This window comes from Vulpes lagopus, chromosome 5 (genome assembly GCF_018345385.1).
Source record: "Vulpes lagopus strain Blue_001 chromosome 5, ASM1834538v1, whole genome shotgun sequence".
NCBI lineage: Eukaryota > Metazoa > Chordata > Mammalia > Carnivora > Canidae > Vulpes > Vulpes lagopus.
The window spans coordinates 126170289-126190930 of NC_054828.1; the positions used below are offsets into that span (position 1 = coordinate 126170289).

Below are 20642 nucleotides of genomic sequence, written 5' to 3' on the forward strand. Positions count from 1 at the left end.
CGTGGCACCAGTGAACTGTAAACGAAATGCAAACCTGGCACTGACACTGAACTTCTTTCAGAAGATGGCCAACCAGATAATCAGATACACTTAAATCAATTGTTAAAAAGACTATCATTGAAATTTTTTTTAATCCTGAAGTTTTTTCTTTTAAAGAATACAGCCAGAAGTACCAGGTTAAGTGCAGCTTAAGAAACACTGCAGTGAGATTATATACAATGTTTGATGAGAACTTAGATATTTTAAGCCCTCCTAGAGATGAAGAAGGATGAATGGGAGTTACCGAGGTTTCCAGAGAGAGGGAGTTGAAAAAAGTCAGAAGAGCAGGAGTGGCAGGAGAGGGTCTTGTATTTTTCAAGCTGTAAGTAGTTCAGCTTGGAGAGTCTAGTGGGTGAGGGGCAGCATCAGTTACTGTGACTGGAAGGCCAGAGAGGTCAGCAAAAGTAGGCAGATGTATTCTTCTAGGTTTGGGGAAAACTAAAGAGTTTTGAATTGGAGTGTAATGTGATCAGATTTTCCCATTAGAGATGATTTTGTACCCTGGGGGAGACAGAGACCAGAGAAAAGGATTATAAGGGGCTGGGTGAGAGAGGATGAAACTTTGAACTCTTATGGCACAATGGCAACAGAGAAGAATGAATCTGACATTTGAAAAGTAGAATCAAAAGGATTTGGAGACCAACTGGCCATGGAGGTAGAGAATTAAAGAGGAATCTTGGAGATTGCTTGAAAGTTTCTGAAATGGCAACTAATAAAACAGAACATTTAAGTTAGGCTTCATGGTTCCAAATATGGAGCCTACATTTAGCTCTTTTTCTCTTAAATAGTTTTAAATATTTTGGTTCCCAGGACTAGATAATAGCAAGTAATGCATAGTTTTCACCATGTCAGGTGCTGTTTTTTCACCATGTCAGGTGCTGTTTGGAGTACTCCAACTGTACTGAATTTTATTGAATCTCAAAGCCCAAGGGGGTGCCTGGCTGGATCAGTTGGTAGATTTCAGGGTTGTGAGTTCGAGTCCCACATTGGGCATGGAATCTATGTAAAAAGGAAGAAAGAAAGAAAGAAAGAAAGAAAGAAAGAAAGAAAGAAAGAAAGAAAGAAAGAAAGAAAGAAGGATGGAGGGATGCCTGGGTGGCTCAGCGGTTGGGCGTCTGCCTTTGGCTCAGGGTGTGATCCAGGAGTACCTAGATTGAGGCCCGCATCAGGCTCCCTGTATGGAGCCTGCTTCTCCCTCTGCCTAGGTCTCTGCCTCTCTTTGTATCTCTCATGAATAAATAAATAAAATCTTAAAAAAAGAAGAAATAAAGAAATAAAGCCCATTAACTGTTATACACACCATTAGCTAAAGTACCACTATAGGAAAAAACACCGTCACCTAAACATGCATGACACAGAAGACAGACCTTCACTTCAGGAATGTTAAGAATAGATATCCTGGACTCCATGATTTATGGCATCTGCTCATTTAAAAAAAAATTACATGGGGGTCCCTGGGTGGCTCAGCGGTTTGATGCCTGCCTTCGGCCCAGGGCGTGATCCTGGAAACCCGGGATCAAGTCCCACATCGGGCTCCCTGTGTAGAGCCGCTTCTCTCTCTCTCTCTCTCTCTCTCTCTCTCTCTCTCTCTCTCTCTCTCTCTCTCCTCCCTCTCTCATGAATAAATAAATTCTAAAAACAATTACAACAGCCCTCTGAAGTAGGTCCTAATATTATCTTTATTTTTCAAATGCGGAAACAGAGGCAGGGAGAGATTAGGTTCGCTCACTGTAGCTCTAGGCTCTCTCTGGGTAGCCAGTGGGAGAATCAGGATCTGGCTCCAATCTGGCTCTACAGTCTATGCTCTTAGCTCCAAGCACAGGCATCTAGTAAGCATTACATTCACAGTTCATTATATCCTCAGAAGCGTTTGTGTTATAGATGATACTAGAAACACTGGAGAAACGACACCTGCTTTGCAGTTCTGTCCTCAGTGGAAAGCAACCTAGAGTGCAGTTACAGCCAGTAAGCCCCTAGGCTAGTGACGGTGGGGAGGGAGCTGTGTTGGCTTTGAGGAACCAAGAACACCTTGTTTTATCTTGCAGGAAACACTGTGTTCCCTCCTGTGTGGTTTCTGACTCTGACATTTTTTGTTGGAGACACAAGAAGTAGAAATGGACGTATCTGAAACAGTAATCATCTGGCATAGAGATACACTGTTTTTAACAAGGCCCGCAATGTACAGATGAAAGAATTAGGACTTTGGGTCAGGATGAGCAGTGATAAATTAATTGATTCATTTCAATGAAGAGATATCTACTGAAAGTGCACTACACACTAGGCACTGGGTTGGCCCAGGGAACCCAGAGATGAATTAAGGTCCAGTGCTGCCACCGAGTCTAGGTGGACGGGGTGGTCAGACACATACAATACAACCCTCAAAGATAATTGCCATGGATTTACACAAAATCATTCAAACTAACCCAAGAAGAGGGAGTGTGAGGGTACAATGGAAGCATGCTGGGTCAGATGTGAGCTGTTGAAGCTGGTATGGTATTATACTTTCAAATACATTAACATTTTCCTATAGTAATAAAAATGAGAGAGGGAGAAGATAAAAGAATGAAGGACATGTTCTAAAGGAGACTGTCCCAAGTTTAATAAAGGAAGATACTTTATGGGCTCTTGAAAAATGCCATTTTAGTTAGCCTTGAGAAGTCATGGTGATTTAAGGAAACCAGAGCACTTGAATGAAATCTCCAAGCCTAGGCTTCAAGGACAGCATTACATCCAGGTTCATTATTATTGTCCTTACAGGGTGTGTTAAATTACCGTGTTTATTGCTAACAAAAATCTACCAAAAAGATAGAGTTGCCATAAAGGTAGTTATACAGTACAGTGAGCATAAGAGAAAGAACAAGATATTCAAGAGGTGAGTTTTGAGGAGGCGGTGGAAACTGGATATAAGGTGAAAAAGAGAGCATTCCAGAATTCAGATTAGCATGAACGAAGATTCAAAAACAGAATAATGAAACCAGTGCTAATGAATGAGAAGGCAAATTTAGGCATCAATGGGAAATAGGACCCTATAAAGCAAAGTGAAATGGCCTAGGGCCCTTAATTACCAAAATTAGTAGGATAGGAGTGCCTGGGTGGCTCAGTCAATTAAGTGTCTGACTTTGGCTCAGTTTGTGATGTCAGGGTCCTGGGATCCAGCCCCGCCTCAGGCTCCCTGCTCCTCTGCCACTCCCCTTGCTCATGCTGTCTCTCTCAAATAAATAAAATCTTTTTAAAAATTAGGGGACGCCTGGGTGGCTCAGCGGTTGAGCGCCTGCCTTTGGCCCAGGGCGTGATCCCAGAGTCCTGGGATCGAGTTCTACCTACATCGGTCTCCTTGCATGGAGCCTGCTTCTCCCTCTGCCTGTATCTCTGCCTCTCTCTCTGTGTCTCTTGTGAATTAAATATTTAAAAAAAATTAGTAGGACAGGTCTACATATCTTCTCTCTAACGCATAGTACTTCGTAAGTGACAGATACTATCATGTTTTACAATCAATGGACTTTTACAAGACATTCGTGGAAAAAATAAAAGTAGCATCTTTTTTGTATAAAATTATTCAAGATTTCTTGGAAATCATCTTGCATATTTTGGAAAATAAGTGTCTTCTATGTTTATGACTTGCTTGCAAGGCTTATTACTGCTACGGAGCCGGTGACCTCTCTACTGTGGCACGATGCTTCCCCACGGGGGATGACAGTCCTGCGCATTCCCTCCAAAGAAACGCTCAAGCAGAAGGTAGAACCTGGACTGGAACTTTGAGGACAGTTACAGCAAAACCAAAATTGCTAAGCCCAGAAGCCCTCCCCCTTGGGGTAAACTAATACAGCCTGTGCTCGAAATGATCCACCTTGGGGATCCCTGGGTGGCGCAGCTGTTTGGCGCCTGCCTTTGGCCCAGGGCGCGATCCTGGAGACTCGGGATCGAATTCCACGTCGGGCTCCCGGTGCATGGAGCCTGCTTCTCCCTCTGCCTGTGTCTCTGCCTCTCTCTCTCTCTCTCTCTCTGTGTGTGTGACTATCATAAATAAATAAAAAAAACTAAAAAAAAAAAAAAGAAAGAAAGAAATGATCCACCTCGGTTACATGCAAGGGACGCAGTACTGTTAGGATTTCACAAGGCCCCGTGTGACTGCTCGGAACTACACTTTCCCATTAACTTTGCATCTAAGCTGAAAATGCTCCAGTCCCCGGGTCTGGGCAACAGTTTCGGAGGCCCTTCTCCCTCACCGAACAACCATCAGAGTTCCTCAACTTTCTGAAAACGCTGTAGCGAGGGGCTGTGTTTGTCCTTCCGGTCACACACCCCTCTCCAAAGACATCAGTTTCAAAAGCACTTCATCCTCCATCTTCACCCTCCTGCTTTTACAATTTTCCTTAGTATGCTTTTTTTTCCTTCTTTCCCTTCTTAGTGGATGTCAAACAAATCTAGATGCAAGTAACATTTTTACTACACCGGATTTTTTAAAAATACATTTACGAAATATTTTATTTATTTATTAGAGAGAGCGAGAGAGAGAGGCAGAGACACAGGCAGAGGGAGAAGCAGGCTCCATGCAGGGAGCCCGATGTGGGATTCGATCCCGGGTCTCCAGGGTCAGGCCCTGGGCTGAAGGTGATGCTAAATCGGGGAGCCACCCGGGCTGCCCTTTTTATTTTTAATTTTTATTTATTTATGATAGAGAGAGAGAGAGAGAGAGGCAGAGACACAGGCAGAGGGAGAAGCAGGCTCCATGCAGGGAGCCCGATGTGGGATTCGATCCCGGGTCTCCAGGGTCAGGCCCTGGGCTGAAGGTGATGCTAAATCGGGGAGCCACCCGGGCTGCCCTTTTTATTTTTAATTTTTATTTATTTATGATAGAGAGAGAGAGAGAGAGAGAGAGAGAGAGAGGCAGAGACACAGGCAGAGGGAGAAGCAGGCTCCATGCAGGGAGCCCGACGTGGGACTCGATCCCAGACTCCAGGATCACGCCCTGGGCCGAAGGCGGCGCTAAGCCGCTGCGCCACCCAGGGACCCCCCGACACCAGCTGCAAAGCGCACTCATGTGCGATGTATTATAGCTTAAACGGGGGGCAGAAAAGAATACGAGTCCACCGGTTCGCGGCCGCCTTCTCCCGCTGGGGTCCCTTGACCCGGCCTCCAAGACCTCCGGTCGCCCGGCCAGCACCGCGACACTCGGCCAGGACGGCGGCTCCAGGGCCTTCCTAACGGCCAGGGGTGTGGAGGGGCGAGAGAGCGACTCTCTCCTGCCCCGCCCCGGGGTCGCCCCGCCAGAGCCCCACTCGTGGTCCACCCAGCCGCTCCGCTCCCCGCCGCCCGCCACTTCCTTCTTCCGGAGACTGGCGCAGTTCCGGCGCGGGGGCTGCGTCATCAGCCGGCGCCGGCGCCTGCGCCTGCGCCGCCCAGGCGCGCGGGGCCCACGCTCAGAGCCGGATGCTCGCGTGCGGCGCGGGGCCCCGGGCGCTGGGAGGAACGCGGGGCGCCGCGGCTCTGCCCCACCATGCAGGTGTCCAGCCTCAACGAGGTGAAGGTTTACAGTCTCAGCTGCGGCAAGTCGCTGCCCGAGGTGAGCGCTTCGGGGTCCCCCTCCTGGCGACGCGGCCGCCCCTGGCCTCGGCCCTGGCCTCTGTCAGCCCCCCCGCCCCCGGCCGGCCCCTCACTCCGGGGGGGGGGGGCGGTCGGTGCTGGGAGACGCGGACCTTGCAGTGCCGAGGGTGGGTGATGGGCGCCGGACAGCTTCGCTGCACCTTCTGTCGGGTTCTCTGGAACAGAGGACGCGTCCCTTTGGGCTCCGAGGGATGCTCCCGGCCTCCGCCGCACGGAGGACGGAACAGATCGGTCACAGAATTTAGGGTGTAGAGGGCAGTATCTCTGAGCCTTGCTGACCTTAGCTTGATGTCATCGAGGCTTGGGACCTTAGGACCTCGGAATTGGAAGGAGCTGGGAAAACAATGATTCCTTTACAGTCTTATATTTAAAATGTGCAACAGATCGGGTGATGGGAAGGGTGACTCCTTATCCAGGCTCACACACCTGTGCCCTGAGGCTTGTTTTTGTTTTTTTTTTACTTCTTAAAAGTTTCAGTCAAGCCTCTGTCCAACTGCTTCCAGCGAGAGGAAACTTTTTTTTTTAATTTTTATTTATTATTTATGATAGTCACAGAGAGAGAGAGAGAGAAAGGCAGAGACACAGGCAGAGGGAGAAGCAGGCTCCATGCACCGGGACCCCGATGTGGGATTCGATTTCGGGTCTCCAGGATCGCGCCCTGGGCCATTGGCAGGCGCCAAACCGCTGCGCCACCCAGGGATCCCAGCCAGAGGGAACTTGTAGCAGAGGCTGATTTCCGTTTTTAGATCACTGATTAGATACTGGTTTTATTTATTTATTTATCTATTTACCTATCTATTTGTTTAAAGGTTTTATCTATTCATGAGAGACACACAGAGAGAGGCAGAGACACAGGCAGAGGGAGAAGCAGGCTCCATGCAGGGAGCCGGACAAGGGACTGGGTCCCGGGACTCCAGGATCACACCCTGGGCTGAAGGCGTTGCTAAACCCCTGAGCCACCCAGGGATCCCCTAGATACTGGTTTTAAAACTTGTCATTTAACAGCATGCTGGTGTGGGTTTGACTCTTGCCCTTAGAAATCAGAATACAGGGCAGCCCTGGTGGCTCAGTGGTTTAGCACCGCCTTCATCCCAGGGCATGATCCTGGAGTCCCGGGATCGAGTCCCATGTCCGGCTCCCTGCATGGAGCCTGCTTCTCCCTCTGCTTGTGTCTCTGCCTCTCTGTCTCTCTCTCTCTGTGTCTCTCATGAATAAATAAATTAAACCTTTAAAAACAACAATAAAAAAGAAGTCAGAATGCATGTAGCTCTTTGCGGGGTCTGCCCCTGAAAGACCTGAAGTCAGGGATTCGATTTGTCCTCTCTTTTCAGAATTCAGGCTAGGTAATTCCTCATCTTCCAGTTTTATTCTTCACACACAGTGTGATCTTTTCTCATTTTGTTCATTCCCCACATTTGTTGAGAGGTCACTGCACGCGGGCAGCCCTGTTGTGAGTGTTGGGATGCACGGAGAACACGTCAGACCAAAGTGCTCTGTTGGGATAAAGGATGAGTGAACAAACGAGGAGCCAACTGCAGATAATGATTAAGTGTTTTGAGGGACGTGTAAGTAGAGAAAAGCATCGTGGCGAACGTGGTCAGAGAAAGTATTTTGGGTAAAGCCTTTGTGGAAGGCCTCTCCACCCGAAGTATAGGAGCAGAAGCTTGGATAAGGAAAAGGAGCCAGTCGTGTGAAGCTGGGGAAAGAGTTTTCAGTGCTGGGAGAACAGAAAGTCTAAGTGTTTCCAGATTGGAATGCTCTTGGCATGTTGGAGAAACAGAAGAAGCACAGCTGTAGGTGTGGCTGTGTTTGGGCGGGGGGAGAGCAGGGGTGGAAGGCTGGAGAGGTGGGCCCTGAAGGTTGAGGTAGGGAGTTGGGGTGTTGTCCTTAGTGCTGTTGGAAGCCATCGTTGGGCTTTAGTGTGGGCTGCTGTGTGCAAATGACTGTCACTGGGGGAAGCTGAGTGGGGATGAGGTTGATGGGCCACCTGAGAGACTTGGGCTTTGGAATTACACTGCCCGCTGTGCTGAGCTCCATTAATTTCAGAATGAAATGTGCCATCAATGAATTTGACTTAAAAGTGTCATTTCTTCATTATCAGGTATCAGCTGTTTGGTTAGTTGATGATCTACTTTTCTTCTTTGTAAAAAAAAAAAAGTTTCTGTAAAAAACTTTCTCCTTTTAATGTTTTACTGATTAATATTTCACCTGAATAAAGTTATCCCATATGTTAGTTGTAACCCCTCATATTTGAGGCTTATTGCCTTCCGGATGAATTCATTTTCTGTGGTGTCAAACATAGTAGTTCTAGAATTTATTATCTAATGTGTCTAAATATGTAGTAGAAAAATATCCAGAGGATATGGTAACAAGGTTGGGATCAGAGAATATTTTCACTTCCTATGTGAATATATTCCTGTAATGTTTTGATTTTTTTTTTTAATATGAGCATTTTTGTAAGCAGAAAAGCAAAATAGTTATGTTTTGAAACTGTCTCTTCATTTTCTTTAAGTGGCTTTCTGACAGGAAAAAGAGAGCACTACAGAAGAAGGATGTTGGTAAGTATTATTTTTTCCCACTTGGACTATATTCATGATCCATGTTATAATGCTTTCCCACATTTGTTGTTACATTTAAGTGGAGGTTTGCAAAAATATGGCTCAAAATATGCTTTTTTGCCCTTTTCCATCTACAAAACCTTATGCTGTAATTGATTTGTTCCGGTGGGTGTGGGGTTTAATTCTACCTATGTATAACCAAATAAGTTAGCCTGTTACTATTTCATGGATAATAGCAGAGGATGCAAGACTCCTGCGTCAGAGATGAGGACTCTGTTACTCAGTGTGGCATGGCAGGTAGCAGACATGTCAGCATATTGCTGTCAGTTCTCTTTGCCCTGAGTCCCCCAGGGGCACTTAGATAGCCCGCAGCTGCTGGCCACACAGGGGGCTTGTGTTGAAGCTGAGGGACTCTGAGCTTGGGGAGTCCGCTGCTTTTATAGCAATCAAGAAGCAAGCCTGCTTTGTCCAGAGGAGACGTGTTACCTGTCCAGGTTCTTAGCTGTACAGGTAACCCAGAGAACTGGCTCAGGTGAAGGCATGGCTGGGGCACTGTGGCCTTATCATACCTAGCAAGATGTATAGGAATGTAAGAGGCCCAAGGAGGACAGTCTGTCCTAGCAGTGCCATAATTGCCTTGTTCTGCATTGTATCAATTTTTTTTTATTAAAAGATCATTGCAGAAGATTTTAATTCTTTAATTGATGGTGGTTGGGAAGAATATAAGATCAGTTTGTTTGTTTTAAAGGGGGACTGACAGATTGTGACTCCCAGGCATCCCACAAAGTAGGCCGGTCACCTTTGGGGCAACCTTTACCCACTTAAAAATTCACGTCACATTAACAGTGAGGATTCATGTGTCACACTGAATTATTTTCCTTACTCATAACTTTGAGGCATTGAGGCATTGATCGGGTTGTTTTTTTTTTTTTTTTTTAACAAATTTTCACTAAATTTTCTCCATCACAACTTGTCATATAAGAAAGATGATTTACTTTCCATATATATTGTTTAAATTTGTCTCTAAAAATCAAAGACTAAGATATTGAAGGGGTTTCTTCTGGGTGTGAGATAAATACCCCAAGGCAAGCATCTTGGAAGACATAGCTTTGTATAGCTGGGACTGAAGTTAGATGAGAAAACTTTGAGTCAAAGGAAAATGAGAACTTCTGCCCTAGTAATGTTCACTGATTTGGATTTCTTCTGATTCCCCCATCTACTCCAGCATCCACGTGTGTAGGAAAACAGATTTAGATGACTTAGAGGAAAAAACTGTTCATGGACTCTTTCAGCCCATCTCAAAACTATTTTGTATCTTCCATATCGAGTGGGCCATTCCTACTCAGCTGGTTTGAATCTTATATTTGGGTTTAATTTAATAAACAAGGCAGTAATGTGCCATAGAGTCATAAACAGTCCTTGCAGTAGACCCATTGTTACTATAGCAACCTGCAAGAATCCACACATTTTTATAGAAAAGGGAACCAGGTGTTGTGAGAATCCATGTTTGTGTTTTGATCCAGAGAGATTGCTCTAAATCTTTACCCTGGGTCCTCTCAGCTCAGCTGTGTGTCAGTTTCTTGGTAGCAGTTTCTTACATTAACTTAAGATTTGAAAGGTTTAAACTTATTATTTAGAAGGAAAAAAAGATAAGATTTTTGTCTTACCTATGACTGAGTAATAATAGTGGTATGATGTTTGTTGTTTCCCCTTTATCCAGATTTTGAAACTGGATGTTTGTTTCACACCATTATGGACATTTTTCTTTTCAAGTAGTGATGATACTTTTTCTGTTTAAAAAGTAAAAATAAGAGGTGCCTGGGTGGCTGAGTGGGTTACCCATCTGCTTTCAGCTCAGGTCACTATCTCAGGTCCTTGCAATGTTGGGCTCCCTGCTCAGCGGGGAGCCTGTTTCTCCTGCCCCTCCCCCCTGCTCATGCAGGCTCAGTACACTAAGTACTGAGCTTAGAAAACTAATATATGAGCTCAGAAAAAACCTCCCCATGTGATAGGTGGGTCTGTACTGATGTGCTTTCCCAAGGCTTGGAAGTACGGGGACGTTGATGACCTGTTCATAGTGATTGTTCTCTGTGTTTTGTCTTTTTATGAAATAAAATAAGCACTTGGTAGTTAAACCCATTAGTTATTTCCTCTCTTTGTAGATGTCCGCAGGAGAATTGAACTTATTCAGGATTTTGAAATGCCTACTGTTTGCACCACTATTAAAGTGTCAAAAGATGGACAGTATATCTTAGCAACTGGTAAGTATCATTACATACATGATTTACATACATTTTATAGTAGGAAATGCTAGGGTGGGAAAGGTCACTTTTTTATTTAACATTTTATTATAAACCATTTCAAACTTGTATAGTAAACATCTCTTTACCCATCACCTAGGTTCTCATGAGTGTTTTGCATGACCATATCTCTCCATCTCTGTGCATCCATCCATTCATTCTGTTTCTTAATGCATTTCAGAGCAGGTTGCAGATACGAGTGTCCTTTTCTGCCACATCTTTTGAGGAGTTTTGACAGAGGCATACACCTGTGTAAGCCAAATCCCAGTCAAGATCCAGAACATTCCTTTTACCCAGAAATGTCTTTCATGCCCCTCATCATCCTGCTCCCGCCCATGCAGAGGCAATGCTCTGTGGTTTGTGTGTTGTTGTTGTTGTGTTGTTGTTTTGGTACTGGTGACAAGCGCAGCCTGTTTTGGAACCTTACATAAATGCAGTCATACATTGTGGATTATTTTTATTTGGGACTTATTTTCTTAGGACTTTAAGATTCATACGTGTTATGTTTGTCAGTAATTTTTTCTTATTACCAAATAGTATTTCCTTATAAAAATAGTTTATTTATCTATTCTTCATTTAATAGACACCTGGACTGTTCTAATTTTTTGGCTGTTATTGATAAAGCCCTGTGAACAACCCTATACAGGCTTGTTTTGAGAACATTGTTGGGTCATAAGGTCTTTTTAGTTTTAGTTTTAGAGGAAGCTGCCAGACTTTTTCCAAAGTCAGATCATTTTACATTCCTACCAACAATGATTGAGAGTTTCTGGAAGGGTTACTTTTAACATAACTTACTGTATAATGGACTAATATTTTTTATGCCACTAAGCGTTTATATTAGTAATATTCATCAGTTTCAAGTGATATGAGTGTCACTCGTATAAAATATGGGGAACTTTTAATGTGTTATAATTTAGAAGAGTATTACCCAGGGTGTGGTTTGGCTGTGCTTTTGGTACAATATCCTGTGTATTGGCCATATACTTTTTTTTTACTTCGCTGGCTTAACATGCATCTGTATCCCTTTTCCAAACACTTTCTTATTTGACAGAACTTTTATACATCAACATGCCAGTCTCTCTTACTCTGTAATGGTTGTCTTAGTACTAACACTATGCACATTTCTTAGCCTCCAGTTCATATGTAAGAACTATGTATGCCATATGTAGTTTTATATACATAAACTTATGGAATATATTATATATAGTAATGGTGTTTTTGTGTGTGTGTGTGTGTGTGTGTGTGTGTGTATATATTGTGTGTGTGTATATCATCTCAGTGTGTATATATTTTTTACACTTTTTAAAAATGAGCCGAAGGCAGATGCTTAACCACTGAGTCACCCAGGCGTCCCTATTATACTATTTTTAAATGAGGTCTTAGGAACTCAAAGATTACCTTATTTCCTTTTTAAAAAAATATTGGCTTTAAAAATCAGTCTTTTTCTTTTCTTAATAATGCAAACATGATAAACTTACAAAAAATGAAGACATTACAGAAATATAAAAGATAAATGTGAAAGGCCCTAAAATTGGGCTTCACAGAGATGAACAATCACTGTGCAGAGTACTTACATCATCAGTGTTGAGTCTTACAAACATGGGGTCATAGGCACCACTCTGCAGCACTCACCTGGTCCTTCTGTCCTCTCCCTTTACTTGGTAGTGTGTTTTGGCAGCTTTCCTTGTCAGTACAGGTCTTCATCCTCCACTTTATGAGGTGTATGATGATTTGCCATCATTTATTTAATGGTTTTTCTATCAGTGGACATTTTACTTCCTTTCAGCTTTGGGCTATTTGTAAACAGTGCTGCAGTGAACACTCTTCATGTCTTGCTATATGTTTCTCTAGGACAAATTTGTATAAGTTGAAATAAGGATTCCAGGTATATAAACATCACATATTTTACAGATTTTGCCAGGTTGTCCTTCAAAGAAGTTGTAACAATTTATACTAATCACCAAGTGTGTGAGAGTACTTCTTTTTTTAACACCCTCATCTACACAGATGTTAACTGTCTTTTAATCTTTGCCATTCTGATAAACAATAGCTATTTCATTGTTTTAATCTACTTTGTTAGATTGTTTGTGAAGTTTATTAGTATTTTGTATTTCATTTTTTGTGACTTGCTTGTTCGTATTCTCTGCTGATTTTTTTGTTTTTTAAAGATTTATTTATTTATTTATGATAGACATAGAGAGAAAGAGAGGCAGAGATACAGGAGGAGGGAGAAGCAGGTTCCATGCCGGGCGCCCGACGCGGGACTCGATCCCGGGACTCCAGGATCGCACCCTGGGCCAAAGGCAGGCGCCAAACCACTGAGCCACCCAAGGATCCCCCTCTGCTGATTTTCTTCTTGGGTTGTTGAAGAGGGCTGCTTTTAGATTCTTTTTCTTTCATGAGGTTATAATGAATCCTATTCATCTCAGAACAGAAGTTATACTTAATACACCTGCAGGGTATTGACAATGAAAAGTATGTCTTTTAGGTTTTACATCACATTAATTTTTTTTTATAGGAACATATAAACCTCGGGTTCGATGTTACGACACCTATCAGTTATCCTTGAAGTTTGAAAGGTGTTTAGATTCAGAAGGTAAGTAAGAGATAAAATTTGAGTTCACGAAAATAGCTTTTTTATATGTGGCTACTCTTCTGCTTTTTAAAAATGGAGACGGGCCATGTATAAGTTTTCTTTGCTGTGTAATGGATTGCCATGAATGTGGCAGCTTAAAACATCCATTTATTAGCTGATTGCTCTGTAGGTGAAGTTCATCTAGGCTCTGCTATGTCCTGTTTTCAGGGCTGACCCAAGCTGTCAGCCAGGCACATCTGGCTCTTACTCAGGAACTCTGGGTGAGAATCTGCTTCAAAGCTTCCCGGGTGTTGGCAGAATGCGGTTTGTTATGCATGTGGGGCTGGGGTTCCCTGGGGCTGGGGTTCCCGTTTCCTGCTGGCTGTCAGCCTGGGGCCACTCTCAGCTCCTGGAGGCTGCCTGCATTCCTTGTCACCTGGTCTTCTCCACCTTTAAACCAGCACCTACTTGTTGGGTCCTTCTCCTGGTTTGATTCTCTTACTTCCCCTTCTGCCACCAACGAGAAAACTGATTTTAAAGAACTCTTGTGATTATAAATCTCCCCATTCACCATCCAATGCAATATAGTCACGGGTGGCCCACCACACTCACGGGTGGCTTCGCCCTTCTCTGCAGGGAAGGTGACTGTACCAGAAGGGTAGGGAAAGTGGACGGATTTCTGTCAGGTGCCTGGTTTTGAGGCATTTGAGAGAAAAGCAGTTAATAGACTAAGTCTTCTCCAACTGGTTTTACTCTTTCCTTTTTCAAAACAAGACGAACTTCCGCATGCTGCTAATAGCAACTGTTTTCACTCTTCATTTATGTTTAGCAGATATACAACGAAAGGGTAAAAAGCTGCTGTTCTCTTTTTTAAGTAAATAATTAAAGAATTTTTGAATGTTCTTTAATGTCTATTTGTATTTTGAACTCAGAAAAACTGGGAAAGTCTAGAAGTCATTATGTTTTATGAGTTTAATTCGCTTCAGTTCTGCAGAAAATCTGATCTATCTGTATTGAGAAATTAAAAAGCTTTTAATTTTCCACTTGTTTTAGGGCCAATATAATATGGCAACTTTATTATTTTATGAAAGGACAAAAAGGGGGAGAACCCAGTATTTGCATATAATTTTTGTGTTGAATTAGAATCTGCATCAAGTTTGCATTTGTATGAAAGTGGATTGATAATTGTAATTTTTCTTACTCTTTCCTGTTTTTCAGTTGTCACCTTTGAAACTTTGTCTGATGACTACTCAAAGGTATGCTTGATAGTGCTGGTCAGTACTGGTCACGATAGATATTTCTATGATGTTCCCATTGTTACATTAGGAATGGCTGTGTAGTAAAATAAAACCTATAATTTCTATTAATATATTTTTAGTTTGACCACAGGTGTGATACCTAAAGTATCTTTTAAGACAACAGTGATGGCCTTTGGCCAGTCTAATTAAGTTTTCTATATAACATATGGAACTTTACATTGTCAAGAATTGGTAGCAGCCATCTCTTTTTAGGCCATGCTAGATTGTAGATTTGTGATTTTTAAGTATTTCCTTTAAACTAGTATTATTTACCAAGTTGCTTTCATATGTGAGAAGTAAAATAGTATTGTATGTCTAATTTTTTTAACCCTGCAAACAGATGGTCATGGAACAGTTCGAAACACAGTTAAATTCATCTATTTTTTCTTGTCTGTTTTTGGTGCCATTAGTCCATCTTTCAACTTATGTCATTTTCAGTAGTTATAAAATTGTCAGAGTACCGTATTCAATTTAAGGTACGTTAAAAAATAAAAATAAATTTTTAGTGATGTCAGATATCACTGTGAAGGAAAATGGAATTTTCTGAGCTGACCTGGCTTTATGTATTGTCTTCAGTTCTGGAAACTGTGGAATGTAGTCTATTCTTTTGCCTAATAGTGGTCATTAATTGTGTTTTTGGGAACATATAATTCCCTGAGTGGCAATTGTGAGATTATTAAAATGTGTTAAGTAAAATAGGGAGTTACTTGAGGTTGCTGAGCAGTGCTCCACGTTGTAAAGTGCTGGAGCCAGGTAAATGAAGGGCGTTTGTTTTAAGTCTCTGTCAGAGGCAAGAAAAACTATCTTGGGTTCAGGAAAGCAATAAGAAAGCATAGGAGAAAAAAAAAAAAAAGCATGGGGGAGGTTTGATTCTTAGTCATGATAGAGAGCTAGTTGTGTGTGCACACGTACGTGTTACAGAGAGGGAGGGTGGGAGGGATCAGAGTTATCTAGCTCCATCGGTTCTAGTGGTGATGAAGTAAATGCTTTACCTAGAAACCTCAGCAAACTCATGTTCTTGTTTCATTTTCAGATTGTTTTCTTACATAATGATAGATACATCGAATTTCATTCACAGTCAGGTTTTTACTACAAAACCAGAATACCAAAGTTCGGGAGAGATTTCTCCTACCACTATCCATCCTGTGACTTGTACTTTGTTGGCGCAAGGTATTGGGTCGGATCCTTTGTTTTCTCCACCCCACCCCCCACCCCCCAGCTTCTGTTGTTGAAATCAAGAAGAGGGATTCAAAGAGGAATAAGACATGATCCCTGCCTTTCAGTTGCTTGAAGGATGTAGTTCCAGAGTAACTGCTCATTTGGGAATTATATCCTTGGCTTTTATTAGCATGGTGCTCTGAACCTAGCGCCATGTGGACACCTCATAGGGTTATATTGGTGGTGAAGGTGATTTCCTAGTCCCATTGTGCAATGTTTTAAAATCTCATTTTTAAAAGCTACCTTCTATATGATGATAAAAATAATACATATCCATTTTAGAAATTGGGAAAATATAAAAAAAGTATTAAAAAAATCACCCATCATCATGCCTTCTAGAGGAAATCCTTATAAGTATTTAGTTGTATTTCCTTAAAGTCTTTTCTGCTATATACATACGGATCCATTTTGGATCTTGTATTCTCTGTGTTATTTGTAAATAACATTCCACCTGATAAATTCTTTTTTTTTTTTAACCCTTTGATTTTTTTGTTGGAGTTCAGTTTGCCAACATTTAGCATAACACCCAGTGCTCATTCTGCCAAGTGCCCCCCTCGGTGCCCATCACCCAGTCACCCCAACCCCCGCCCACCTCCCTTTCCACTACCCCTTGTTCGTTTCCCAGAGTTACCACCTGATAAATTCATAATATTTTCTTTTGTACATGAACAAACTCACAAAAAAAGGTGATTATTTTTTAGGTTTAAAATACATTTTGGTTTAAGTTTTACATGGGGAAGTAATGCCCTGTAAGCAAAAGATATATGTACATACTTCTAAAATTTATATTTACTTGAAGTGAAGTTCATTGCAATTTACCAGATTTCTAACTTAATTCAATTCATTACTTTGCAGCTCTGAAGTTTATAGATTAAACTTAGAACAAGGACGGTACTTGAATCCTCTACAGACCGATGCCGCGTGAGTGTTCTGTTGTCGAAATACTGCTGTATTTCTCTTGGCCAGGAGATGGAGCCAGATGCTCAAGTTATCAGATGGCATGTTGCATTTAAAGGAGCGTGGGGCAACTTAGTTATTTAAAAAAGTATCATTGAGTTTTTTCTTAAATATAAAATTCACTGAAAGACCTGGTGATCTCTTTAAAATTTTAATTTTTTAATATACTCGAAAATTTTATAACTCTACAAGGTTCAGTTTATTATTTTTTGGAGTGTTCTTTAACTTTTCATTTATGATTTTGTTCTGTGATATCTCTTGTGGAGAAATTTTGGATTATTTGCAATATGACTTTTTAAATTTTATTTTTTATGTTTTTGCTGGCAGACATTTAAGGTTTTTTTTTCAAGTTCCCCCCCCCACCCCCACATTATAGTCTGTATTTTTATTTTATTCAGAGACAAATCCTTTAGGGATTAATTTATCATAATAATAATACTGAGTAATAATGACAATGGTAACAGTGAAAGCGCTTACTCTGTGCCAGATATTCAGTATTTTATACATATTAGCTCATATTAAACTTAGAACAATTTTACTATCATCATTTCCATTTTAAAGATAGGACAGCTGAGGCACAGAGAGCATGAGTCCATAGTCACACAGCTAGTAAGGATTGGAAGCTAGGTTACTTTTCATCTAAGTGTATAAAGCACTTTTTGGATTTTCCTTATTTTTTTTTAATATTTTAATTTATTTATTCATGAGAGACATAGAGGCAGAGACACAGGCAGAGGGAGAAGCAGGCTTCATGCAGGGAGCCTGACATGGGACTCGATCCCAGAATCCCGGGGATCATGCCCTGAGCCAAAGGCAGACACTTAACTGCTGAGCCACCCAGGTGTCCCTGGAGTTTCCTTATTGCTTTGAAAGGGTCTTTTAAAGGTTGGAAGAACCAAAAAAAAAAAAAAAAAAAAAAAAAAAAAAAAAAAAAAAAAAAAATAAAGGTTGGAAGAACCTATAGTGATAAAGACCAGATAAACTCTTCAGTATTTCTTTTTTTTTTTTTTTTTCTCTTCAGTATTTCTTTTTTTTTTTTTTTTTCAGTATTTCTTTTCATATGGCTTGAAATGCTCTTATTTTCTTTAAAAAAAAAAAAAAACTAGAGTAACTTCATGATGCATTGTTGAATAATAAATACTTTATGGCTGGATACTTTCCTGTTGGTAATAGCTATTATTTATTGAGTATCTTGTGAGTTCGGATGCCATGCTGAACATTTTATCATTTTTTCATTTAGTGAAGTATCCATTTTACAGAAAATGAGGCTTAGGGATCCCTGGGTGGCTCAGCGGTTTGGCACCTGCCTTTGGCCCAGGGCACGATCCTGGAGTCCTGGGATCGAGTTCCACGTCAGGCTCCCGGCATGAAGCCTGCTTCTCCCTCCTCCTGTGTCTCTGCCTCTCTCTCTCCCTCTCTATGTCTATCATAAATAAATAAATAAATAAATAAATAAATAAATAAATAATCTTTAGAAATGGGTAAAATGTTAAAAAAAAAAAAAAAAAAAGAAAGAAAGAAAATGAGGCTTGGATTAGTACACCCAACTCAAGCTAGTCCGGTCTCAGGACTCACTATCTTAGTGATAGCCTGTGTTCTTTCTGCCGTGGGGAGAAGGTATACTGAGAAAATAGAATGAACCTTTATTGTCAAGGTGGTAGGATAGTATTTCAGAAGGAATCCCTTCATTGTCTCATCCCCTGGCAGATTGAGGGTTGAGTGTCATTCTGGGGAATTCTTTCCTTTCTGGGATTTTTTTATACACAGATGAATAAGGAAGAACCTACCTGTCTTCTTTCTCCACAGGATTGAGTTGACTATTTAGAAAGTTCATGGAGTATCTCTCCCACCTAAAATAAATATAATAATACTTTCTCCCTTCCTGCTTTACTGTTTCAGGGAGAATAACGTGTGTGACATCAACTCAGTGCATGGCTTATTTGCCACAGGAACGATAGAGGTAAGCAGACATGGCATTTATTTTCTTAACTTGTTTTGCATTTGATAATGAGTGGAGTTTTACTTGCAGATGGAGTGGCTTGTTCTAAAAGCAGAGTGCTAAAGGAGCAGCAGGCTACTGGTTTACTTTTTGCAGGGACATTGGTAACGCTGCACACCCAGACAGGGCCCTTGTGTTGCCGCAGATTGGCCCTTGGTGTGTCTGCTCTGGCACACTTTGACATGGATCATCTCTGACATTGATCATCAGGAGTTAGATGAGCATTGCCAGCCTCAGGGGAGCAGTGGTAGCATGACAGCCAGTCCTGTTCCTAGCAGGAGGCAATATGTCATGCAGTCCCAGCTCTGATACTTCTGGCTTTACAACTGAATTACTTGCCCTGAGGCTGTTTCCTCATCAGTGACATGGAGATAATGATAGCTTGCTTGCCAGCTTTACAGAGGCGCTGGTGAGAGCCACTCCGAACACCCTGTGTGGAAACATTGTCAGCTATAAAGGCGTACAAGATCATGATCTGTACATCCTGGAGAGTAGGATTCAGTAAATACACAACACTTCCCTTTTAAACTGTAGTACTTCGGAGTCTGTGTTCTTCATACTTGTCGAGAATATTCCTAGATTTGCAGTTTTCTGTTTTTTTTTTTTTTTAAAGATTTTATTTATTTATTCATGATAGAGAGAGAGAGGCAGAGACAGAGGCAGAGGCAGAGGGAGAAGCAGGCTCCATGTCGGGAGCCTGACGCGGGACTCGATCCCAGGACTCCAGGATCACGCCCTGGCCCAAAGGAAGGTGCTAAACTGCTAAGCTACCCAGGGATCCCCAGATTTACAGTTTTTAATTAAAATAAGTACTCATAGTTTAAAAAAAAAAAGTGAGAAATGTATTATTGAAAAAGTGTTCTCTTGTGCCTTCCAGTCATCAAATCCTACAGCCTGGAGTTAATTCTTTAATGTTTTTTCCTAGGTATATGCAAATATGTGTATGTTAGTCATATATTTTTTTAAAGCTTTTTACAAAAATAAAATTATATTTCTTGACTTGCTTTTTTAAAAACATGATAGTATAAATACACATTTTTATACATCTGTACTTATAATGCTAAATTTTTAAATTTTATTTTATTTTTTAAAGATTTTATTTATTTATTCATGAGAGAGACAGAGAGAGAGAGGCAGAGACAGAAACAGGCTCCATGCAGGGAGCCCGATGTGGGACTTGATCCTGAGATTCCAGGAGCATGTCCTAGGCCAAAGGCAGGTGCTAAACCGCTGAGCCATCCAGGCATCCCTAAATTAAATTTTTTAAACTGATGGATAGGATTCCATTGTTTAAAGGTACTGTAGTTGATTAAACCAATCCCAGATGGATGAAATTTAGGTCTCTACTCAAATTATTTTTATGCATTTTTCTTTTAGTGATTGCATAGTATTCTTTTTTTTTTATTAAAGATTTTATTTATTTAAGAGAGAATGAGCAGGGAGGAGGGACAGAGGGGGAGAGAGAGAGGAAGGGGGGGAGCAGACTCCCTGCTCAGCAGGGAGCTGATAAGGGGCTCGATCCCAGGACCCTGGGATCATGACCTGAGCCAGAGGCTAACCAACTGCGCCACCCAGGCGCCTCAGCATAGTGTTCTTCTTAAATGGATTGTGCCAGTCACTCTCTTGCTCTATTGCTTGCAGTTCTTTTTTTGTTATTGTTTTTTTCATTTTTTGCTTTATTTTTCCCTAGCTATGTATTTTTTTAAAATTCTGAAAAGTTTAAGACTGCACTTTCAAAAAAAAAAAAGAAAACTGCACTTTCTGAGAAATTGAAAACACAGTTCACTCATTACATACATTTTGCACATTTGCTTTCTTTTCCATAAAAATATGAGTGTATAGGGATCCCTGGGTGGCGCAGCGGTTTGGCGCCTGCCTTTGGCCCAGGGCGCGATCCTGGAGACCCGGGATCGAATCCCACGTCGGGCTCCCGGTGCATGGAGCCTGCTTCTCCCTCTGCCTGTGTCTCTGCCTCTCTCTCTATCTCTCTGTGACTATCATAAATAAATAAAAATTAAAAAAAAAATATGAGTGTATATATAAAATGTTTTTTGCACCATTTGAAAGCAAATTGCAGACATTGTGACATTTTAG

At 41.6% G+C, this 20642-nt stretch overlaps 1 protein-coding gene and 1 non-coding gene across 2 annotated transcripts in view; one reads left to right on the top strand and one right to left on the bottom strand.

The window, feature by feature from the left end:
- Positions 1–5433: 5433 nt before the first annotated feature.
- Positions 5434–20642, top strand: part of NOL10 (nucleolar protein 10) — a 90313-nt gene continuing 75104 nt past the window's right edge. Inside the window, exons 1-8 of the mRNA XM_041756027.1 lie at positions 5434–5602; positions 8156–8201; positions 10364–10462; positions 13020–13097; positions 14295–14332; positions 15408–15544; positions 16448–16513; positions 18449–18509. Of these exons, the coding sequence (XP_041611961.1) occupies positions 5537–5602; positions 8156–8201; positions 10364–10462; positions 13020–13097; positions 14295–14332; positions 15408–15544; positions 16448–16513; positions 18449–18509 (591 nt within the window). The 5' untranslated portion in view covers positions 5434–5536. The remainder of the gene's footprint in view (positions 5603–8155; positions 8202–10363; positions 10463–13019; positions 13098–14294; positions 14333–15407; positions 15545–16447; positions 16514–18448; positions 18510–20642) is intronic.
- LOC121492313 lies at positions 8955–9101 on the bottom strand. The gene has a single exon (XR_005988204.1). It is a non-coding gene; the product is annotated as a U12 minor spliceosomal RNA (small nuclear RNA).